This window comes from Nymphaea colorata, chromosome 3 (genome assembly GCF_008831285.2).
Source record: "Nymphaea colorata isolate Beijing-Zhang1983 chromosome 3, ASM883128v2, whole genome shotgun sequence".
NCBI lineage: Eukaryota > Viridiplantae > Streptophyta > Magnoliopsida > Nymphaeales > Nymphaeaceae > Nymphaea > Nymphaea colorata.
The window spans coordinates 5,320,138-5,341,565 of NC_045140.1; the positions used below are offsets into that span (position 1 = coordinate 5,320,138).

Consider the following 21,428-nt stretch of genomic DNA (forward strand, 5'->3'; position numbering starts at 1 on the left):
ATGATCACATCAAAACCTAATTTATTTGCACATTTTGGGCTTTTGGGTATCTCTCAAACCAATGGTATTAGGTGAATAAATAATATATAAACTAATTAAAATATTTTTATTATGATTATTTTATATGACTATTTTACCAATTAAAATACTCCTCCAAACAAGTTTTTTTTTTTAAAAAAAAAAAACTTTTTTTCTTTTTCCGCTCTCACTCTCTCAAGTTGTAGATGAGCCAAATATTGTCATCCCGCCGAGGCTGATTGCTAGGTTAACCCTATCCGGTGGTTTTTCGAACCCGTTTCGGACCATTTGGATCGGGTCAGTGTGGAGCTTGTTCTCGTCCGCCCCGATGCTTGCTTGGCAAAAGGGCAAGGAGCAAGAAACAGTGTCCACTCGAACGTCTCTCTTTTGGTCATGCCAACCCCTCAGAGCTTGACACGTTTCAACATCTGCACCGTCCATTGGCGAGGACTGGCGGCAATCGACGGCGGAGAGCCGCTGATCCTCTAGCCTTCCCCACCTCTCTTCGCTGCCTATATATAGATGGAATTTCACCTGAAAACGGAGGCGAGAATCTCCACTCCTTAGCTGTTTTCCTTCCCCCCGTTTGGAACACGGTCGGAAAATCTTTCTCGCGGTGCTCGGAGGCGGAAAAGAGGAGGTTTGATTGAGGTACGTCGGGACGATCTTTCTGTCTTTCTCTTTCGTTTCCGGTGTTTGTTTCAGATTTTGGTTGTGCGTGATGGAATCTAAAAGGAAACAGTTTTTCTTGTACTTATGGATGGGATTGGGTTTTCCCGTCACTTGCAACTCCGCGTGCGATTCGAAGTCTATGATCCTCGAGGACTCTTCATGGATTCGGATTTTCGTTTCCCTTTGTTGTTTGGCGCGGAATTTTTAAACCGTGAAAAGCGTTGTTCTGTTCCTAGGAAAGTGTGCCGAAGGAAGAACTCTGATTCGGGAGTTGGAAGGTTTAGGTGATAATGCGTCACTCACTCATTCGTCGATTTAGATGTGATTGATTTTACATAGGGGAAAGCTGCGGGAACGCCATCGCAGATATGTTTCCTTTCAGAAACCATTTGATCATGTTTGCTTACATTTTTCAGAAGAGAGGGTGTCAAACAACAAAAGTTCGTTATGTGCGAAAACTTTTCCAACTCAAAGGGATCTTATCAGTACTTTGCTTCCCATGATCAAGCAATTAGTTCTTTCTTCCTTCCATTGTTTATATATTCGTTAGGCATGAACGCGTTAATAGTTTTCTATTAGATAATAGTTTTTTTTCTGGTCAAAAGGTTTCTCCATTCTTGCGACCTTGCGACCGAAAAAAAAAACAATAATAATTTAAAAGATGTCAAATTAGAAAACCGGTAATTTTAAGTCTTGGTTTGGTGGACAGGCTTCACGTTAACACGAAGGGAAGAAAGGGAAATCTGTGGAGTTTCATTTTCTTGGGAGCTACTGAGCAAGACCCAAGGAAGAGTTTCTCCTGCATCATGTTACTGGATTGTCCTACGGATTTATTTTCCCAGCTAGCTCGTGGCTGGGGACAACATACACTTCTTGCTCGGTGATTCATGAACGTATGGTGGAGAGGCGTAGGCCGCGAACAGTTAGGGCCCGGTTTATTGGGGAAAATAGTTTCCAACTTAGTATGATGGCGGGCCGATGAAACAACGGTCGTCAGTCCGATTCTTGTGTTGCTATTTCTGAAATACAAAAAGTGGGTGTCTTGCTTTTATTAGTCTATCTCTCCCTTCTGCTTTTTTCCACAAGCATAAAATAAAGCGAGTGACCTATTGCATTACGTCAAACACATCGTTGTCGCTCATTTTCCATGGTAAATATTATATATATCATGGCTGTGCTTCACTGTACTCACTTCATATTAGGTTTCTCTGCTGTTGAGTTGATTAAAGTATCCTCGCTCCGATAATTTGGCGCTAAAATGAATATGAGATGTGGTACGACCCGTCATTGTTAACTATAGACCCCACTCATTATGTTGACTGAATGACGCCTCCTGAATTCGTTCTTTCTTTCTTTCACTATATATATATATATATATATATATATATATATTCAAATTATATGATTAATATGTCGGCTGATACGGGCGGCATACTCATGGTGGTCTTCTCACGGTATCTTTGTAGTAAATGGTCATGCTTTTTCTTTTTTAGTTGATTGTCAATCTCTGTCCCACGAAATAATGTACGAGACCTAAAGTCGTGGATTTGGGATCGGACATGGTATCGTTTTCGTAGCAAAGTTGCATGATTTAATGGGTCCACGCAGTCCGCCAAGTTGGACTGTTGAATAAAGAAATCCACTTTTTCTTTACGTAGTTTTCTCTTCAAGGTCTACGGCGTGTTTGAGTGGAGGAGAAATTTCTTACAGAGAAATTTGTTTCTTCCGTGGATTTTTTTTTTTTTTTTTTTTCTGGTGGAGGAGTGTGACCGTCTTTCTTTACTTCATGGAAATAGTATTTGACAAAAGCGACAGTTTGATTCAGAAGTCATGCCTGATGCCTGTTGTTGTTTCCCCCGAAAGCGGCTTATCGTCTCTTTTCCAGTTTCGTTATGATGCTTAAAAGCTTAAAAATACTTACCTCTCATAGATTGTTTTCTTCAGTATTACGTAAAAGATTTTTATTTTAGAGGGGTAGGAACAAAGTGTTTGCAAGTCTTCCATATTGTTTGGAGAAAATATGTGTACCTCTCATAGATTGTTTTCTTCAGTATTACGTAAAAGATTTTTATTTTAGAGGGGTAGGAACAAAGTGTTTCCAAGTCTTCCATATTGTTTTCTCTATTTATTCGGGCAACGAAAAGGATTAATCCCACCATTCCAGCGAGGGTTGAAGCCTCTCTCTCTCTCTCTCTCTCTCTCTATATATATATATATATATATATATATATATAGAGAGAGAGAGAGAGAGAGAGAGAGAGAGAGAGCATTCAAAGGTTCCTAAATGTTTCTAGAAACACCAATTCCTAAATGTTTCTAGTAAACAAATTCCAACTTGGTGTTTCTAGAAATATTTAGGAACCTTTGAATGCTCTCTCTCTCTCTCTCTCTCTCTCTCTCTCTCTATATATATATATATATATATATATATATATATATATATATATATATATATATATATATATAGAGAGAGAGAGAGAGAGAGAGAGAGCATTTCTTTCTTCTGAGATTTTCATTGTATGCAATAATAATGATAATGAATACTTCAAAAAGAGAAAATAGATAACTATTTTTTTCTATGAGAGTTATACCTACCGAATCGAATCTCTCTCTCTCTCTCTCTCTCTATATATATATATATATATATATATATATATAGAGAGAGAGAGAGAGAGAGAGAGCATTCAAAGGTTCCTAAATGTTTCTAGAAACACCAAGTTGGAATTTGTTTATAACCTTGGATTTTTATATGGTGGCTGCTGTCGGGGCAAGCTTGCATCACATGTAGAATGATCAGACTTATATTAAGCACGTCTAATTAACTTCTCACTGTCATTTTCAAACATTTTTTCTAATTTTTTATTATAACCGTAAAGGTCACAACCAGATGTGACAAAAAATGTGAAAGGTATTTCTTTGAATAACTCTGAGAAACATTTTGACTTCATAATCAGTGGCAGAGCTGCATCTAAGTTTCAGACTTCCCAACTCAAAATCGAACCAGTATATTAACCTTCTATTGGTTGTGCTTCATTAATGCCATGAGGAAAAGACAGAAAAAAGAAAAAAACAATGATCTTATTTTCGTATTAGGCAATCGCCATCCTTTAAGCCAGTTCTCTCTTTTTCTCTAATGCTTCTTACTGTTTTATTCTTCGATACCAGTCATCAATGCTCTACTTAAAACTTTTGACCGACATTAATTGTTAATCACAAACATGAGCCCAATAGTCACACAATGAGACAACATGTTTCTCAATCCTCTTTGAGGTTGATGGGAAGTAACATATTATTTCAAGCATGTGATTAGAACAAACATTTAACAAGTCCTCACATGCGTTTGTGATCAAAACAAGTATTTAACAAGTCCTCACATGCGTTTGTGATCAAAACAAATATTTGACAAGTCCTCACATGCGTTTGTGATCAAAACAAATATTTAACAAGTCCTCACATGCGTTTGTGATCAAAACAAATATTAACAAGTACACTACCATTCAATTTTAGGGTGAGCTTCACTATCTAAGCAAGAGGTCGAGCCTCTTTTCTTCTCCTTTTGCTTTCGGGATATGGAGTTGCTTAGAGATGTAAGTAAACTTATAGTTACTCTTTTAATTTGAGAGTAGGGTATGTCACCGTTTACGGTTAAAAAAATACTGCATCCGAATATACTGTAATTATAGGGATTCCAAATCGGACCTTTTTTTCACGGGTCACCTCGCTGCCCAGTTGTACCATCCGAGCCAGTACAGTACCATGCAATTATTGGCAAACTTTTTTGACGGGAAAAGAAAAAAGTTCAAAGAAAGAAAGAAATGAAAAAGAAGTATTGTTTTTCCTTGAACGCAGATTGCAGTTGATGTAATATGAAAAATCCTGATGAACCGACGTAAGAAAAAGCATGGTGAGACTCCAAAATAAATTATTTTAGACCGTTTCGAGTGAAATCGCGTATGTAAAAATGTGCCTGTGCGCCTGTCCGTGAGATGAAATATGTCGGTACCGTTATTCTGCGAATACTAACGGCCGTATTCTGCCTACTTTTCTCCGTGGTATTGCTTTGTAAGGAGCACCAGTGGTCCAGCGTTCACCGTAAAGCGCCGTATACAAGTTCTGTTGCAGGTGTCGAAAATTTAATGCTCATATCTTTACGGGGATGGTGTGAAGTCATACTTGCTGATTTTGCCATCGTGAAGCGAATTGATTCTTCATTGTTTCTCTATTATGAAAGATATTTCTCTTTGTTTCTCTGAATCTTGGTCTTTTCCCTCCTCGAAGTAGAAGAAAAAAAAGCGGAGTTTGGAGAAGAAGAATCGATGGAGCGCGCTGCCTTGGCCCCGAGGGGATCGTGTTTCGCCGGAATACAGAAACCTATTTCCCGTACGGTGGGGAGCAACTGCCTGAGTCCGAAGATTCCTCAAATTGGGGTTCCCTCAAAGGTATCGAAACGTGGTTCCTGCAGGTTGGTGGAAAAAAGCGCCACCACCCGTCAGAGGAAGACCTCTGACCTTTCCTGCTTGGCCTTGGCAGAGTTACCTCTTGGGCTTCCTGATTGCTTGGACGCCGATAACTCTTCTCTGTGCAAGCTGCAAGCTCTTGTATCTGAATTCGAATCTTTGGTTGAGCCCCTTGATCGTGTTAAGAGACTACTGCATTATGCGTCATTCTTGGCCTCCATGTCCGACTTGGACCGTGTTTCCTCGAACAGGGTTATGGGGTGCACGGCTCAGGTTTGGCTCAGTGCCAGAATGGATGCAGGTGGGAGGATGCGATTCTCGGCAGACAGCGACTCTGAGATCACTAGAGGGTTTTGTGCTTGCTTGGTTCATATCCTTGATGGTGCTTTCCCGGAAGAAGTGCTCAGGATGAAGACAGAGAATTTGGGATCGTTGAATATAGGGTTGCCTGGTAGTACAAACTCCAGGGCCAACACCTGGCACAACGTTTTGATCAGCATGCAGAAAAAGACCAAGGCAATTCTGATGGCCAGAGAAGGGAAGCCTCTTACTGAACCATTTCCTTCCTTGGTTGTGAACGCGGACGGCATTCATGCGAAAGGGAGCTATGCGGAAGCTCAGGTGAGCTTGTAACTCAAAAGCAACTTTGGGACCTTGTTGTGATGGAACAATTGAGTTGATTATTGGATGGATTTTATCCTTTTCCTATGTGTCCGCGTTTGAGGCTTCTTTGAATGGGTTGTAGAGGTTAAATACCTTGGTTCTCAATCAGCTGGCACTTCTGCTTTGTTAGATGAAATTCCTCTTTGTAAAGCAATCAATGGATATGGAATGATGTGAATAACTGGCTTATATTTCGACTTCTAGTGTTGTGTATTTGCCAATTTGGGTAAGCTTAGTTTTGTTTAGTTTCTTCTCTCCATTCGTGCGTATTTTACGGTTTACCTACTCACCGGTACAATAAGGAGAGCCTCATCCAGTGGGATTTGGTCCGCACATTATGAAATGCTGTTTTCTGTTGCTATACATTTTTTGCAATAAAGCAAGCGTAACGTCGGTGGGGTTTGTTCTGTACATTATGAAGTGCTGTTTGCTGTGGCTATGCATCTTCTGTCACTATAGTATGCTTTGTTATTTTCCCTGTTTCTTTCTACTTAGTATTTGTTCTTTGATGAAAATGCGATTCATACGTCTGGAAGAATAGTATAAGTTCTGCATTGTCATAGAGGATGTGCCAGTCAAGACCCTGCATTAGACTATGCACCCAAGAAAGACTCAATGTTGCAGTAAGAATCTTGTCTGTCATCATAATTAAGTCATATTCCAACTATTAAGCATATCAAGGTTATTTTGCTTTATGATCAAATAGCACGTGCTCCAGTGGACTATGTTAATGCTTTCTTTCAGAGTAAGGGTAAAGATGTTCCTCTAGGGTCGTCTTTTCCTTTTTTGACACGAGTTGTTTTCATCCATTATCGAACTGGTTGTCACTGCTGGTCTATTTTGCTTGTGAATTGATCTTTCTTCTTTCAAATTGCTTAGAAGTTGTATATATTCCAAACCGTTAATCTGCTCTAACTTCTTTGTATATAGTCCTACTTTGGAATGGAGAAGATCAAGGGGAATGTAAAGTTTTGCTGGTCATGTAATCTAATATTAACAATAAAGATTCGTCTGGACCTCCTCTGGTGGGATTGGCTTCTATTGGGGGATTTTGCTTGATTCTGGTCCATACATCTGGTCATCCTTGTATATGAAATTCTAATCCCATGTTGAGGCTTCTTCCTTCCTTGGCTTGAAATTGTTTGCATCTTCAATTGTTCCATGATAAACATGCATTGCAACTGCATTTTGATACATTTTTAGCCAACTGGCAACATCCGTCATTCGTCAGGTTTGAATTCCCTATATATATATATATATATAGAAGAATTGAAATCTGCCTTATGCTAGCTGTTGCTAGATGACTAAAAATTTAAATATTGCCGAAAGAACAATAAACCGTTGCTTAAAAGTTGAAAGCACCATAAACCATTGCTGCACCATAAATTGTCCTTATTTCTTTTATGACACTCTTTTTTAGCAGCAGATTTTTAACTTTTAGCCATCCAGCAGATTTGAACTCCCTGGATTTTCCAGCCATCCAGTAGATTTGAACTCTCCAAAATTGAAACATACAGACGTCAAATGTTCCCGGATAACTGAAAATTAAAAATCCATCACTAAAAGCATTGCTAAAAACACCATGAACCATTGCTGCATCATAAACCACATGTAATACTCCTGTATAATTGTTCCTTAGCAACAAATTTTTAATTTTTAGCCATCACACAGGCTGCAACATCCAGCATCAGAAAAATTTATAACCCCCTATGTATGTGTGTGTGTATGTTAGGTCCAACACAAGTTCTTCTATTAGGAATCCTGCTTTGATTCATGTGTGGTGTCTTATATATATAGATGGCTGCACCCATGGTTGTCTGGAAAATGGTGTGCCAGAACTCGTGATGTAGTGCTCAAACTGTCGGGCCCAAACATGGCCACAGCTGAGCACTTCTGGGTGGACCTTTTGTTTGTTTTAGTCTTTTGGATATTAGATCCTAATGGATGAAACTAGAGAATCTGCTTTCTTACCCTCCCTGCAATTTTTACAGTTTTACCTAAATTTTCTGAAACTGGCATACGTGCAAGGTGTAGGATATGCCCCAGCGTGCCACTTCCAGGTTGCCCTTTCCCCATGTTAGGTACCTTTTCTTAATGTAAAATGCAACTAGTATACTTCACTTGGATGAATTATTTACCAAATATATTTGCAGATATTACAGGAAATGCCACGAACTTGGCATTTGATCCATGGACAGCTTTGAATTTTATTAGCCTCTAGAGACAGTTAGCAAGTGGAACTGTCTTGGTTCATGCTGGCGTATGTGCATGTCTGAGCACAGTTTTACTTGTGTCTTCCTTGTTACGGAAGACAATCATCCAGAACTCCTTCATGATTCTTTTTCCAACGAAAAGACTGGTTTTTTAACTACATTATGTTTATATCCTAGTGTTTTCTATATTATAGGCCAAACAGATACGATAGGTCAAACAGAGACGATAGGTCAAGTGCTTATTTCTTCTCAGGTGTCTTTGCTACACTATCCTTTGATTATTTCTTCAGCGTAATACCTTTTTTCCTTGTGCTTGCATTAGATATATAGTGTTATGATGCATGAGGAGGTCCTTTACTAGTTTTAAATTCTAAGATTATCATAGAAATGACAGGCGAAATTCTTGTCCCCTGACGAATCAAAGGTCAATGAGCTTGTCAGTGTACTAAGCGCAAAGAAAATTGGAATTGTTGCACACTTCTACATGGATCCAGAAGTACAAGGTGTCTTAACTGCTGCGCAGAAGCAATGGCCACACATCCACATATCTGATTCATTGGTTATGGCAGACTCTGCTGTGAAGATGGCTAAAAGTGGATGTGAGTTCATCACAGTTCTTGGTGTTGATTTCATGTCTGAAAATGTTCGGGCAATCCTTGACCAAGCTGGTTTTGAAAAGGTATGCCACCAACAATATTAATCTGTCCTGCTAGGTCAACCTGGTTAACTGGTTCTTTTCCTGTTTGCATGCTTCCTGTTTTCTTTCTCATTACTCTGAACTTAGTTGGAATTGATACATTTTCATTACTTGCTTTAAGCAACCAAAATCTGCCAGGTTAATAACTTAATAGCTCAAGGTTGTTCCTAAATGACAAGCAAATTTAGCTATTTGGGAAGCTTTTGTCTCAGGTCCTTAATTCTCAGGAATTGTTTGGCTGAATGACATAGGTTTGCACAATGATAGTGCATTTATTATGTTGGTAGCTAATTGGACTTCTTTCATTTGGTTTCTTTTATAATGAACTCTGAACTTCTGCCTGTTTGTGTATTGAACCAGGTGTATGACTGCCTTTAAAATCTTTTCAAGTGGTTGAACATGTATTCTTGCGTCTTAGTTAAAGGATTCACAGTAACTGTCACAAGTTGTATAACTATTACAGTATGTTCATTACATGAATTCATAGTATTAACATTGAAAAGTTTGCTGGTGTCATGGACCTGAATCATCCTCTAGGTGACCTACTGTTAACTGGTACCAAGTGTTCTTCTATTCTTGTATATAGCTTATTATGCAGACCATACAAGGCTTGAGAAACAGCAAAAATTAACAGCCTTTTCTATAATTCTCCTTGGATCATAGAATTGCCACCTGTCCCTGCCTTACTGTCATTGACAAAGTCATCCCTGATATTGCACTTCTAAGAAAAGTCCGTACTTTTGTTGCTTTAACCATGATTGGCAGCTCTGCATAGTCATGCATTTAGCAAAAATGGTTTATGCGCTTGACAAATTGTTTCTATGACACTCTATTGATTCATTCATTTCTTTCTTTCTACGAGTACTGTCATTTATCAAAAGATAAATAGTTCTAGTTAACAAATTTGACCTAAAGAGTTAATTTGGAAAAATAGGTAATTTGGCGGGGATGAATTTGTGAAAAACAACCGTACTGCAAATGTCTGCTTTTCTTTCTCTATCTTTAGAAGGCACATGTATTTTGGTGATCTGTTGTTCCTATAATCCTTTTACTTTTTTTCAGAACTGATAAATGTTGATAATCATGCAGGTTGGCGTTTACAGGATGTCAGATGAAAGGATTGGTTGTTCCTTAGCTGATGCTGCCGCTGACCCTGCATATATGCATTTTCTAGAGGAAGCTTCTACGTTGCCTCCTTCACTGCATGTTGTCTACATAAATACAGCATTACAGACAAAGGCACATTCCCATGAAATTGTACCAACAATCACATGTACTTCTTCCAATGTTGTACAGACTATATTGCAGGTTAGTAATGTTTCTGTGTCTCCCACTGAAATTTGCAAAACTTTGGTTGATTTTACAAGTACATGAAGTGTATTTTCACATTCTTGTCACTCATTTTCTTGTAAATGTTGACTGCTAAATTCCAATAGAGAATCAATCTTACTCGTGGGAGGATCTTAATTTGTTTAATTCTTTCAATTTCAGGCATTTTCCCAGATTCCGGATCTGAATGTTTGGTATGGTCCTGATACCTATATGGGAGCCAATATAGTGGAGCTGTTGCATCAAATGGCTTCAATGACGGATGAAGAGATTGCCCAGATACACCCCAAACATGATAAGAACTCTGTACATGCATTATTACATCGGCTACACTATTACAAGGTGAGGCATCGTTTTTAAGCAAGATGTTAGGTTTGTATGCCACAGACTATAGATGCGAAGAAGCTTGAGTTGTTCCGGTTGTCAATTCAATTTCTTCTATTAACTGACTTGTGGATTTTCCAATGTAATCAGGAAGGTGCATGCATTGTGCATGACCTATTTGGGACTGAAGTTGTAGAGAGAATTAAAGAAGGCTATTGTGATGCATTCCTGACAGCTCATTTTGAAGTCCCTGGAGAAATGTTCTCTTTAGCTATGGAAGCCAAAAGAAGAGGAATGGGTGTTGTGGGCTCTACAAAAAACATACTGGACTTTATCACAGAACGTGTGAAAGAAGCTTTACACAGGAACGTGGATGATCACCTTCAATTTGTCTTGGGAACAGAGTCAGGCATGGTAACATCAATTGTGGCAGCAGTCCGTAAATTATTGGCCTCTCAGAAGTCCTCTGCAAATATCAATGTGGAGATTGTGTTTCCCGTTTCTTCAGATTCAGTGTCCAGGACAGAATCATTGCCTTCTTCAAATGGCCTAAGTGCTGGGGATCTTACTAGTTTGAGTGTTGTTCCTGGTGTGGCAGCTGGAGAGGGCTGCTCTCTTCATGGTGGTTGTGCTTCCTGCCCATACATGAAGGTTGGTTCTTTCATACATGCAGCATAGTCAGGGTTACATTATTGAATATGATATTTGATTTTTTAGACCCCAAATATTCTTGAACTTAAGCTTTACGAGAATTTTCATCTTTGTGGTTAATTAATGTGGGAGCTGTACTTTGGAACCTGCCTAGCAGGGTGCATGAACTTGTTGTCTTTCATGAAGCTACAATTTGCTAATGACTGTTGTTGGTTGCATAGTCTTATTTTCCGCTTTAAGTTCCCATGTATCTGTCCATGACTATTCCTTCATTTACATGGACATAATTTCTCCCATATGTTCTTTTACCCTTCCATCATTTTTTTCAAACATTTTATGAACTTTTGCCATCCACTAGTTTTAACCCTGAGGTTCTGGCCTAAAATTTTCCAATACATATTCTTACCTTTCCTGTCATCTCTGGTATATTTTGGATCCTCGGAAGATTAGCTTTTCGTTAAATAGAAATTGAGAACCTGGATGTCTGCTGATCGCCACATGCTTGCAGATGAATTCTCTTACCTCTCTCCTTAGGGTATGCCATCTTCTACCTGACAAAGAGAGTATACTGTCACCATATGTAGCAAGTCGGTTTGATGGACACACGCCTACTGGAAAATCTGTTGCAGATCTTGGCTGTGAGCCAATTTTGCACATGAGACACTTCCAGGTGAGCTTTTTTCTGGAGGCTTTGCAAGTCAAGACGTGGTACTTCGCTGATCTCTCTTTCATACTAAAAATGATCACACCAATTATGCAGGCAAATGGGCAGCTGCCAGAAACTCTTGTCAATCATATACTCAGTCGAAGATAGTACGAATTTGTGAAGCTTTGGATTGCAAAACTGAGAAGCTGTATTACAGTGTAAATGTCAGAAATGACAAAGTTTCATGTTTCCGGGTCCATCGTCTTCATACGGGACAGTACCTTGGGGGTATATTTGCCTGTTTGCACAATTTTGAACAAGTACACAAGCAACATCGTGTCACATGCTCCTAATCTTGTAGTGTTATAAATGCTCATATATATCTTGATAATAATGGTGGTGATACATATTTGTGACACCATGCTAGGAAATGTTGTCATCGAATTATTCTGTTGCGTTTTATTCTGAACTTCATGAACATCCTTGAATGTTCAGTGGGAACTGAGGTCGGTGAGAACTGAACTTTGTAGTTTCTATAACATTTTCTTGTATCTTGATGACACAAAATTAATACCTGAATCTCAGCCAAAGGCAAATTCTGCTTTCCCACTTTGGTGATGTATTTTTGCTTGGAAAGAATGCAAGGATGTGATTTCTGTCCTCTTGCTTAAACCATGTGATTCATGTGAAAATGGTGATGAAGTTCCTTTGTACAAATGGGACTATGTTCTACAAATTGTTCAGTTTCTGGGTTTATACAACTAAACATCGTTGTGTGTGTGTGTGTGTCCGGGCACTAATATTAAGTGATTTTGTGCGAGACATTCATACCGGCTTTCACGGGTTCGTAACCACGTTTTGTGAAATAATTGGTTGCCTTCTCTATGAGCCATTTTGCGCAGATTGGGAACTCAGATCAGCCAGTCCAGTCTATATTTCCATTTGGCGACGAACTTGCCATGGACAATGTATGATTATGACTGGTACTCTTGTTGCCTTAGCTGTATCTGAAGCCAAAAGGTGTTCTCGCTGTCCCATGCATGGAGAATGTTAAGCCACCATATGCATCCAGGCCCCTCTGCAGCTAGGCTCACTCAAGAGTTTGTCAAGGTGCCTAACCCTCGCTGGGCCAGCCTCGTTCAAACTTTGGGTCTCGCACGGTCAAGGGTCAGATCAGACAAGTGTATGGGCTGATGTCAAGCAGCATCAGCAGAGTGCAGCACGACCATGAATCTTTAGTTTGTCTACTGCTAGCGTTCACAAATCTATGGAAGGTATCAACTTTTTTTTTTCTTTCCCTTATTGATCTCGACGTACATGTTTACCATCTTCCCATAATGGATTGTTCAGATCAGAGATAGCTCGTATCATAGTCATAATTGGCTATATTGCTTCATCGAACTCAATTGAATTCGGATTTGAACATAAAAAAAAGTACAAAAAGTGTCCACCTGTAATCAGATTCAAATGTCCATCAAAATTAAAAGTTCATTAGAGTAGGTTAAAAAAAGTACTATATCGAATCCAAATCGAGTCACTAATCAGATCTGAACTCCTTTACTGAGTCCAGCTATTTAGACCCAGACTTGAATAAAATATTGAATCATATTCTAATAAATGGGCTCCCTACTCCCATGAATAGGTTGATGGAGATGAGCCATGACTGGGTGCTTTAGATGTCAAGTGCTAGTGCACACCTTGATTTGGACTTCTAAGTTTCTAACTCCGCCATTCATGGCATGGGATCATTTTGTTCATATGATCCTGCTAGTTCCAGCTTTTTTATTATAGAAAGTGTATCCATCAATTGCATCAAATCTGAATCCTTAGCAATCTATCAAAAATATATCTCAAATTAACATCACTACCAACTTCACTACAATGCTTACAAAATTGCATGCTTAAGTGCAGGCGGCCCCTGAAGCCACCACATAGACTACAGCTCCATGAGAAAAGAAAATTGCCAAAACCGAGTAATCTTTCAGTTGGTCCTTGATTTATTTTCTTCCACCCTACTTTTCTTCTTCCTTGAAGCAAAGCTGCTGGGTCCAACTTCAACTGACATGCGTTTCGTTCTGATACATAAAAGAGTATAGTTGTAACTTGTAAGTGCAATCCCATGACGGAACCGTATGAACAAGTGACTGCAGTTCGCTAGTCATGAAAATTACCTTTTTGTAAGGTCCTGTGTTTCAGCGTCATCTTTCACATTTGCTTGTTCTGTACAGCACAGATTTTGACCCAGCATAAGAACAAAAACATTAAAAAGAAAAAAGAAAAAAGAAGGAAAACAAAAACAGCATCCAATGAACTCAAGACTATTTGTTAACTGATTAAAAAGAATGTGAGCCATAATAATCTAGTATGTCTACAATTTTCCATTGAACACAAGGGGCTTTTGCGCTTCTGCATCACATAAACAACTATCTACGAAGTTCTAAGACTGATTTCTTTCAAGCCCATAGGAGAAGTGGAAAAGTAGGAGCGCAGATACAAGTTATGATGTCTAGGACTGTTGCCAGGGATCGTCACACAAACCTTAACTAAGGTCATATTCCTGAACATATCTTTCCCGAGAATCATGAGATCTTTCTTATTAGAGGTCAAAAGTGCTCGTTTGCACAGCCACAAAGGCTTCTCTTAGGGCATACTAGAAGAGATAGGGTCGATGGATAGGAAAAAATGTCGAGGCCGTAGAGGAGCCAGAACCACCCAGCAAAGTCCCCGAGTGAAGGTCCTTGTTGGGCCTAGTGAACTCTCTTTGATCGATGCACCACCTTGCTATAGTTGTACCAATGAAACAAAGATGTTTAGGGCAATTATCATCCGGAAGGACCCAAAAATGACCTCCAAGGTGGGGAACAATTCTGAAACTCCAACCTCCAACAAACAATAGTTCTCTGCCTTACTAGCAATTAGCGGTCGATCCTTCGGTAGTGAGATTCTGTCATTCACTTCTCATTCAAGCATTGTTAGAATCATGTAAGTTGGTTACCCTTTCTGTTCTCCACGGTTGGAGTTCCCTCATCAAGCACCTAGTTTCCAGTGTCCTTGAGTACAAGGTCACCATGTCAAACAGCTTCTTCTGCAACTTGGTTGCCCACTGACATGTGATGGGTGGTGGAATGATATGTAATCTTAGCAATCAAACATCTCAAGAACCTCACCCTCCATGATATGAGTTGGCTAAGAAAATGGCTTCAGAAGTTAAAATACAAATGCCACAACTCTAAATTGCTAAGAAACAGGTCACTCTTAAAGAAAGAAAATGGTTCCACCGAACTGATTTAGCAAGAGATAGGATCTGGGTACGTATAAATCATTGTCACAAAAAACACTTTTTTCAAACAAAAAAAAAAAGCTGTTATACGTCAAAAGTAGGTCAACAAAAAAACCGCAAAAGGACCCGGCTTTTTGAAAAATTGCCAAAACGAAGATTTCACTTTTGTATTTTTTTGCGTTCTTTTAATATTTTTAAATTTTTTTAAAAATTTATCAAGATTTTCCCAAGAAAACAAACTTTATCGTATTATACTTGATACAAACCTCACCCTTTAAAACCCACAAGTGATGTGTGATAATGGAGATTATTAGCAACAATTTGATAATAAGTTTCTTATCTTATCCTTGTGAATTTCTCTGGTTTGCTGCATAAATCAACGTAATGATTCTAACCGATTATTCATCAGGACAACCTGACAGAAAGGTCAACCAATCATGTAGGGAAGAACATGAAGAATCTGAAAAGTTGCAGTTTATAGGAGGCCAAGTCAAGAACACCTTCAGGCATCCAACTGCTTTCTACATTATATCAAAAATTTATTTCCTTTGGCATTGTAGCTGATCCAAAGCAGAATTTTTTATGCTGAGGAAACTATTAAAAAAAAATGTTTCAATGGACCTACTGTCAAGAAAGAACAGAGGTTACCTGTTTCATTCTCCTCATCATCTGAGCTTGTGCAGGAGACCCACCTATCTCTTCCATCATCAAAGTCCCAGCGACTTCCAATAGGAGGCTCCCAGAAGTCAGGATCATCTGCATCACTATCCATATCTGCAGAATTTGGTTCTCTTATATCATCCCTGAGAACCTTCTTCCTTCTTCCTTTTTTGACACCATTTTCTTTTGGCTGTGGCTGGTCAGTTGCTGCCTTATCCTTTCCAGTAGTCCGCTTTTCTTCTTCTTGTTCTGCAATATGGAATGGGAGACTGAAATGAGCAACCAAACTCAAAGAATGTATTAAGACCAGCTACAAAGAATATAAGGCTGTATACATATAAGAGAGATATACCTAACGATAAATCGTTCAAAGATAAGGTGCAAACGACTGACCTAATTTATTCTGGAATCTCCTTCCGTTTATGTGCTTCCATATATGCTCTTCCGACTTATTGACCGTATCGCCCGTTAGAGTGCAAATTAACTTTGATCTGCAATAAAATGAAACAAACATAGCATCAAAAGCTAGGTTGCACTCTCCATTCGAGCCACAGGGATAAGGAACACACGTAGAACGATGTGGTGGTCTCAAACTGAGCAGGAATGAGCCAAAGCAGTATGTTCACTAAAAGAGAAACAGATAAAAAGCAGCCAGATGAGAACTTTGTCATGGAAATACAGTACCAATTCCCAAGCATGGGATAACATTGTCAAGAAAATATGACCAACTTATTGGTTTCATATTTTCCCACCAAAAACAAGAAAGAACTAGATTGATCTTAAAAAAAGGCAAAAAAATTGCACATCAACGTCACAATCACGTTCCAGTCGACACTAAGAAAGTAGTAAGCTATCAAGACATCTTAAAACGTGAGAATAATAACATCGATAGACATATAACAACAAATTATCATAATATTTAAGCAGGATTCTGATTACTGCAACAATTAATCCTACACAAACAATTTCTTCCCATTTGTCCAGCCATAGCCATCTTCATTGATCATCCAAATCACCCCACAGACAAAGGAGGGAATTCCTATGATATAACGATAACACATTAAACAATGGAAGCTAAAGTTGGTCATCAGATGCTGAAGAAAGCCCAAGCAATATTTTATCAAAATTTACCATAAAAAGAAAAATCAAAAAGCTATAACCAAGAGTATGCCAATACCCGAGTTCCAAAAAAGAAAACGACTGAATTTGGAGAAAGAACTGACAGGGGCTTAAGGAAGAAGAAAGGAAGGATTGGGCGACCTGGACAGAGGATCCTGCTTGAAGAGGTTGAGGGGAGGTTTCTTCAGAGAGACTGCGATGTCGATGAGGGCCAGCCGGCACGGCTTGCTCCGCTTATACGCGTCGGCCTCGCCGGCGGGCATCTCGTGGCCGGTCTCCACGCACTTCAACCTTCCATTCACCATAGGCTCGAAGGTAGGATCCCCCAAAAGCAGCGCACCCTCTTTTGCCGCTTCTCTTTCTCCTCCTCCACCCGCCGTCGGAGTATCCGCCTCCTTCGTCACTCCTCCTTCCCCTCCTCCTCCCGCCACCGCCTCCTTCTCCTTCTTCTCCTTCTTCTTCCCCATCTCTCTCTCTCTCTCTCTCCAGCAACTCTCTGGGGTTTTGCAAACGAGTCGGATCCTCATCCAACGTTTACAATACGCATGATATATCCATAGGCAGTCCGATTGGTGATGAACTTGTTCGTATCCGATTAGTGACGGACCTCTTTAGCTGGCTGATAAAAAAAAAAATCCAAGCCGAGCTTGCTCATATTTAAAATTCATTTCTTCACATTTTTAATTTTTAATTTTCCCTTGAAAACTCTTTGCGTGGCGCTGATTATTCTTTTAAAAAACTTTTGACACATTCCTAAGGATTTTTAAGATATTAAAATATAAAATGTTAAGATTTTCAAATATGAATGAACATCCAGCAAAGTACTCAATGGGCTGGGCTTAGGCTGCTGACAAAAACCGTTCTTAAAAAATTCAAAAAAAATTGTTAAAGATTTACGAAAGAGTAAATGGTTTTTGAAGTTCAAACTTGGCAATCATTTGTGAATATACATTAAAAGTTGGATGTCATTTTTTCTTTTAAAATTCAGTTTAGTCCATAAATTGGTTAATTTTTTGGTCTATTCAAAATAATTTTTTGTTGGATATATATATATATATATATATATATATATATATATATATATATATATATATATATATATATATATAGTCGTGTTAGTTGTTTAACGGTGCCTTTTCTCGTTGCTCAAACTTGGTGTAGATAGTTGTTATATGAGTTCCAAGATCGATCACAAAGAGGTTTGGGATTTTTGGATTATTTTTCATATAGAGAATCACAAATTTAGCAGAGGAATTATTGATGCCAGGGAGATGAATTCTATGGTTGAGGACTTCATATAGTTGGCAATATGCACGTTTATCGATTTAGAATAGTTTCCATTTTTAGGCTTCTTTTCGAGGGACATAGCATAGCTGGTCGAGTTGGATCCTTTCAAAAGAAAAATCAGATATAAAAAAAAATATAATACCTGATTAAGAAATCAAATTGGATTCGGATTTAAGAGATGACATCTGAAAGAATTCAGATTCGGGATAGACAAACATGTGATAGGATTTTAGCATTAAATAAGTATCATACATCTAATGCTCCTATATTTTGATAGTTAAATTGTTGACTTTGATATATGCTGTTAGATAGGAGGTTAGTTCAGGTAAAAAATTTGTTTTCATTTATTTATTTATTTTAGTTATTTCAAGTAGATATTGTTCAATTAATTACTATACATAAGTATGTGGCCTATGGAATATAGTGCATGTTAATTAAGGATGTACAACCAGTGAGCTGAGCTCGAGCCGGAGTCGAGCCTTATTAGTCTAAGCTCGAGCTCAACTCGGTCCAAGCTCGAGCTCGGCTTGTTTAAGCTCGGCACTTGTCTTGTACATTTATTTTAAATGAAAATGAAAACTATAAAGTCAAAAATTACTAACATGCCCTTGGAGAATCGGAGATTAACAAATAGGGAAGATAGGAGCCGAGTTGAGTTTGGACAATAACTCGAACTTGACTCGTTTATAATTTAAGTTTTGACTCAAGCTAGTTGGCTTGGTCGTTGTACATCCCCACTTCTAATTAGCTTTGTTTTAGAATAAATAATGCTTTTTTTTTTGTTTTTGTTTTAGCATTTAGGAATTGTTTATACTTGTCTTTTGTCTTTAGATGGTTTAGGAAACCATTTAAATTAAATAATCCTTTATAAATTGTAGTTGTTTTTATTTAGGAAAGGGGGCTTATCCTCTTTAGCATTTTGTTTTTTCTCTAGTGCATTTAGTTAAGCCTAGTTATATTTAACTTAACTTTAATTATGACTCACTTAATTTTTATCTAGTAGGTAATCTTCCTCTCTTTCCTAGAGGGACGTGTGCTCACTATTCTCCTAATTTATCGTTAAGTTATATTAGCTCTAAGTTCTCTTTGAATTATAGGTTAAATTCATTAAAATTTGATTTAGATCTAGTTAATGGAAAATAGAATTTGATGATATTTCCTGTTTATAGTATAGCTTCACCAAAGGGTTGGGATAGAGGAATCGTCCCCCATATTTGGGGATCGAGCTTATTTAAACTCAGTGCTTGTTTTTGTTTTTTTAAATAATTTCATTATATATTAAATTGGCATTATGTTACTCGAGTTCCATGCCTGGTTTAGGACTGCTTATATTTGGTTAATTGTCTGCATAGTTTACATTAAAGTAATACTTCATTTATTTTTTTTTTAATTTTTTGCATGGTTAATGCCACAAAATTCGTTCATTCTTACTATAGACATCCAACCATAATGGCAAGTTTTAGGCTTTATTTAAATAATTCAGTATATTATTCAGCATGAAACCGAATCAAAGCTTCCAGCAACTTTGACACATAATTTTATGTGGGTTTTCGAGTTCTCACTTTACAAGTCATCACCCTACAAGTGTTCCCCAATAGACAAAATTTCATTTAGTTTGAATTTGTTTGGCATAGTTTCGAAGCATTGTTTTTAGAAAATTGGTTCTCACATCCAGCTATATATATTTCAGGTGACTTGGAGAAATCTCATTGTCTGAGTGAAGGCCGAACCATCTCTCATTCTTCAAGGTCAAATCTACTTTTAGTGCCTTAAGGTGGTGTTTTTGTTATGCTTCAACTTGCATATTGATGTTTTATTTTACATCATAGAGAATTAATGTTATAACGACTTGCATATTGATGTCTTATTTTTACATCATAGAAAATTAATGTTATAACGAGTCACGAGAATCGAACTCGATACATGTAACTCACAAGCTACAGGCTCGACCAACAACAGAGAAGTATGTCCAACTTACGTGCCACTTCTCATGTGTCGACCACGATTGATAGTTATAATTTACTCTTCAACTTAGGTATCACATCTCACCACTTAAAATCACCACTTAAAAGATGGTGGAGAAGTAAAGTGTGTTATTAAACTTAATTACCACGTTCCACCACTTACTAACATGGATATAAAAATGAATCCTGAGAATCAAATTAGAAACATGCCTCTTAAATGCACCCATCGCCTGAGCAATAACGCATTTAAAACAAATACTTATATTTTTGAACTTATGAACATACCTGACTGAAACTCAGGTCGAGAGTGTCTCGTCTCATTTTGCTTGTCTATATTATCAAAGATGGCAATGTTGTCAACATTCAGAACGTATCGGCCCGCCCGTATCGGCCACCGCATACCTATATTTTTGTCACTTTTAAAATCGAATTAGAACATTTTAATTATTTTTAAAAATATAAAAAAATAAAATTTACAAGCTGATATGGCGATCGAGCACCCGAGTGGCCGTCACATGGGGCGGCAGTTTTAACAACTGCAAAATTTCTTGGTATCTGACAAGCCTGTCCTCTGCTTTCTTCATTATTTTTCTTTAAATTACTTTTATTTTTTTTCTTTTATGGCAACCGATACTTTCCTTTTTTTCTCCTTTTATCCGTGTTTCTTTCATTTTTACTTTTTCTTTTAACTTTTTAATTAAGTTTAAAGAAGCATAGCATAGTTGATCGCACACTCACACTATCATCGACACTATTTTTATAAAATATAAATAGATATGTCACACTCTAATTGATAATTATATATCATTTATACATTTTTTCGTTTGAAAAGAAAAATATTAAAAGTTTTTTCCTTTTTTTTTTCATTTACATTTTGTTTGAAATAATTTTAAAAGCGATCGACAGCAACATGCAGCAAAGTGGAGAAGTGACAGAAATTAATTTACTTACTGATCGGCATTTGATTTACGGAACCAATTTTAAATATTTTGCATTATTATTTAAAAATTTGAAAAGTAGGCCGAGACAAAGTAATACAAGGAGCAAAATTGCTACAAACGTATTTGGATTTGGATTTCTGTCCAATTTATCTCGGATACGAGTCTAATTGGGACTTAGTTGCAGGTTTCTCTTTCTTAAGAAAGAAGGAAGCCTCATTGGGTCGGTCACACGCGAGGAATCATCTTTTAAAATCGGCATTTTGGACACTTCATATTGGAAACTAAAACCGTTTCTTATTATACTGAATACGTTAGATTAGAGATATTTTCAAAGAGAAATTGTCCGACATTTTATTTTTTTGCTAAAAAAAATATTTTAAAGATAATATAAACATCCTAATATGTTTATAAAAACTACTTTGATATAAAACATGCTTTGAATCAAAAGTATTGATTTTTCTATTATCAAAATGTTGATGCTATGAGAGCCATTCATTTTTTTATTAT

The 21,428-nt window shown here is 37.7% G+C and overlaps 2 protein-coding genes across 4 annotated transcripts; one reads left to right on the forward strand and one right to left on the reverse strand.

Annotated features, from left to right (window-relative positions):
* The first annotated feature begins 560 nt into the window (after nt 1-560).
* LOC116250163 (quinolinate synthase, chloroplastic-like) lies at nt 561-12,279 on the forward strand. Of its 3 annotated transcripts, none has more exons than XM_031623618.2 (8): nt 561-669; nt 4,969-5,768; nt 8,418-8,702; nt 9,810-10,028; nt 10,212-10,391; nt 10,524-11,024; nt 11,533-11,694; nt 11,785-12,279. In XM_031623618.2, the coding sequence occupies exons 2-8, from the start codon at nt 5,007-5,009 to the stop codon at nt 11,836-11,838; spliced, it is 2,163 nt and encodes a 720-aa protein (XP_031479478.1). In that variant the 5' UTR covers nt 561-669; nt 4,969-5,006; the 3' UTR covers nt 11,839-12,279. The 3 variants fall into 3 exon arrangements, with proteins under 3 accessions (XP_031479478.1, XP_031479479.1, XP_049932779.1); XM_031623619.2 differs by having other exon boundaries at nt 567-669; nt 4,972-5,768; XM_050076822.1 differs by lacking the exon at nt 561-669 and adding an exon at nt 3,398-4,812 and having other exon boundaries at nt 4,972-5,768.
* A 1,198-nt stretch (nt 12,280-13,477) lies between these two features.
* On the reverse strand, nt 13,478-17,236 carry LOC116249677 (uncharacterized). The gene is made up of 5 exons (XM_031622871.2): nt 16,871-17,236; nt 16,004-16,101; nt 15,599-15,859; nt 13,842-13,890; nt 13,478-13,745 (listed from the first exon to the last, which is right to left on the reverse strand). The coding sequence occupies exons 1-5, from the start codon at nt 17,194-17,196 to the stop codon at nt 13,652-13,654; spliced, it is 828 nt and encodes a 275-aa protein (XP_031478731.1). The 5' UTR covers nt 17,197-17,236; the 3' UTR covers nt 13,478-13,651.
* Between the last annotated feature and the right edge of the window lie 4,192 nt (nt 17,237-21,428).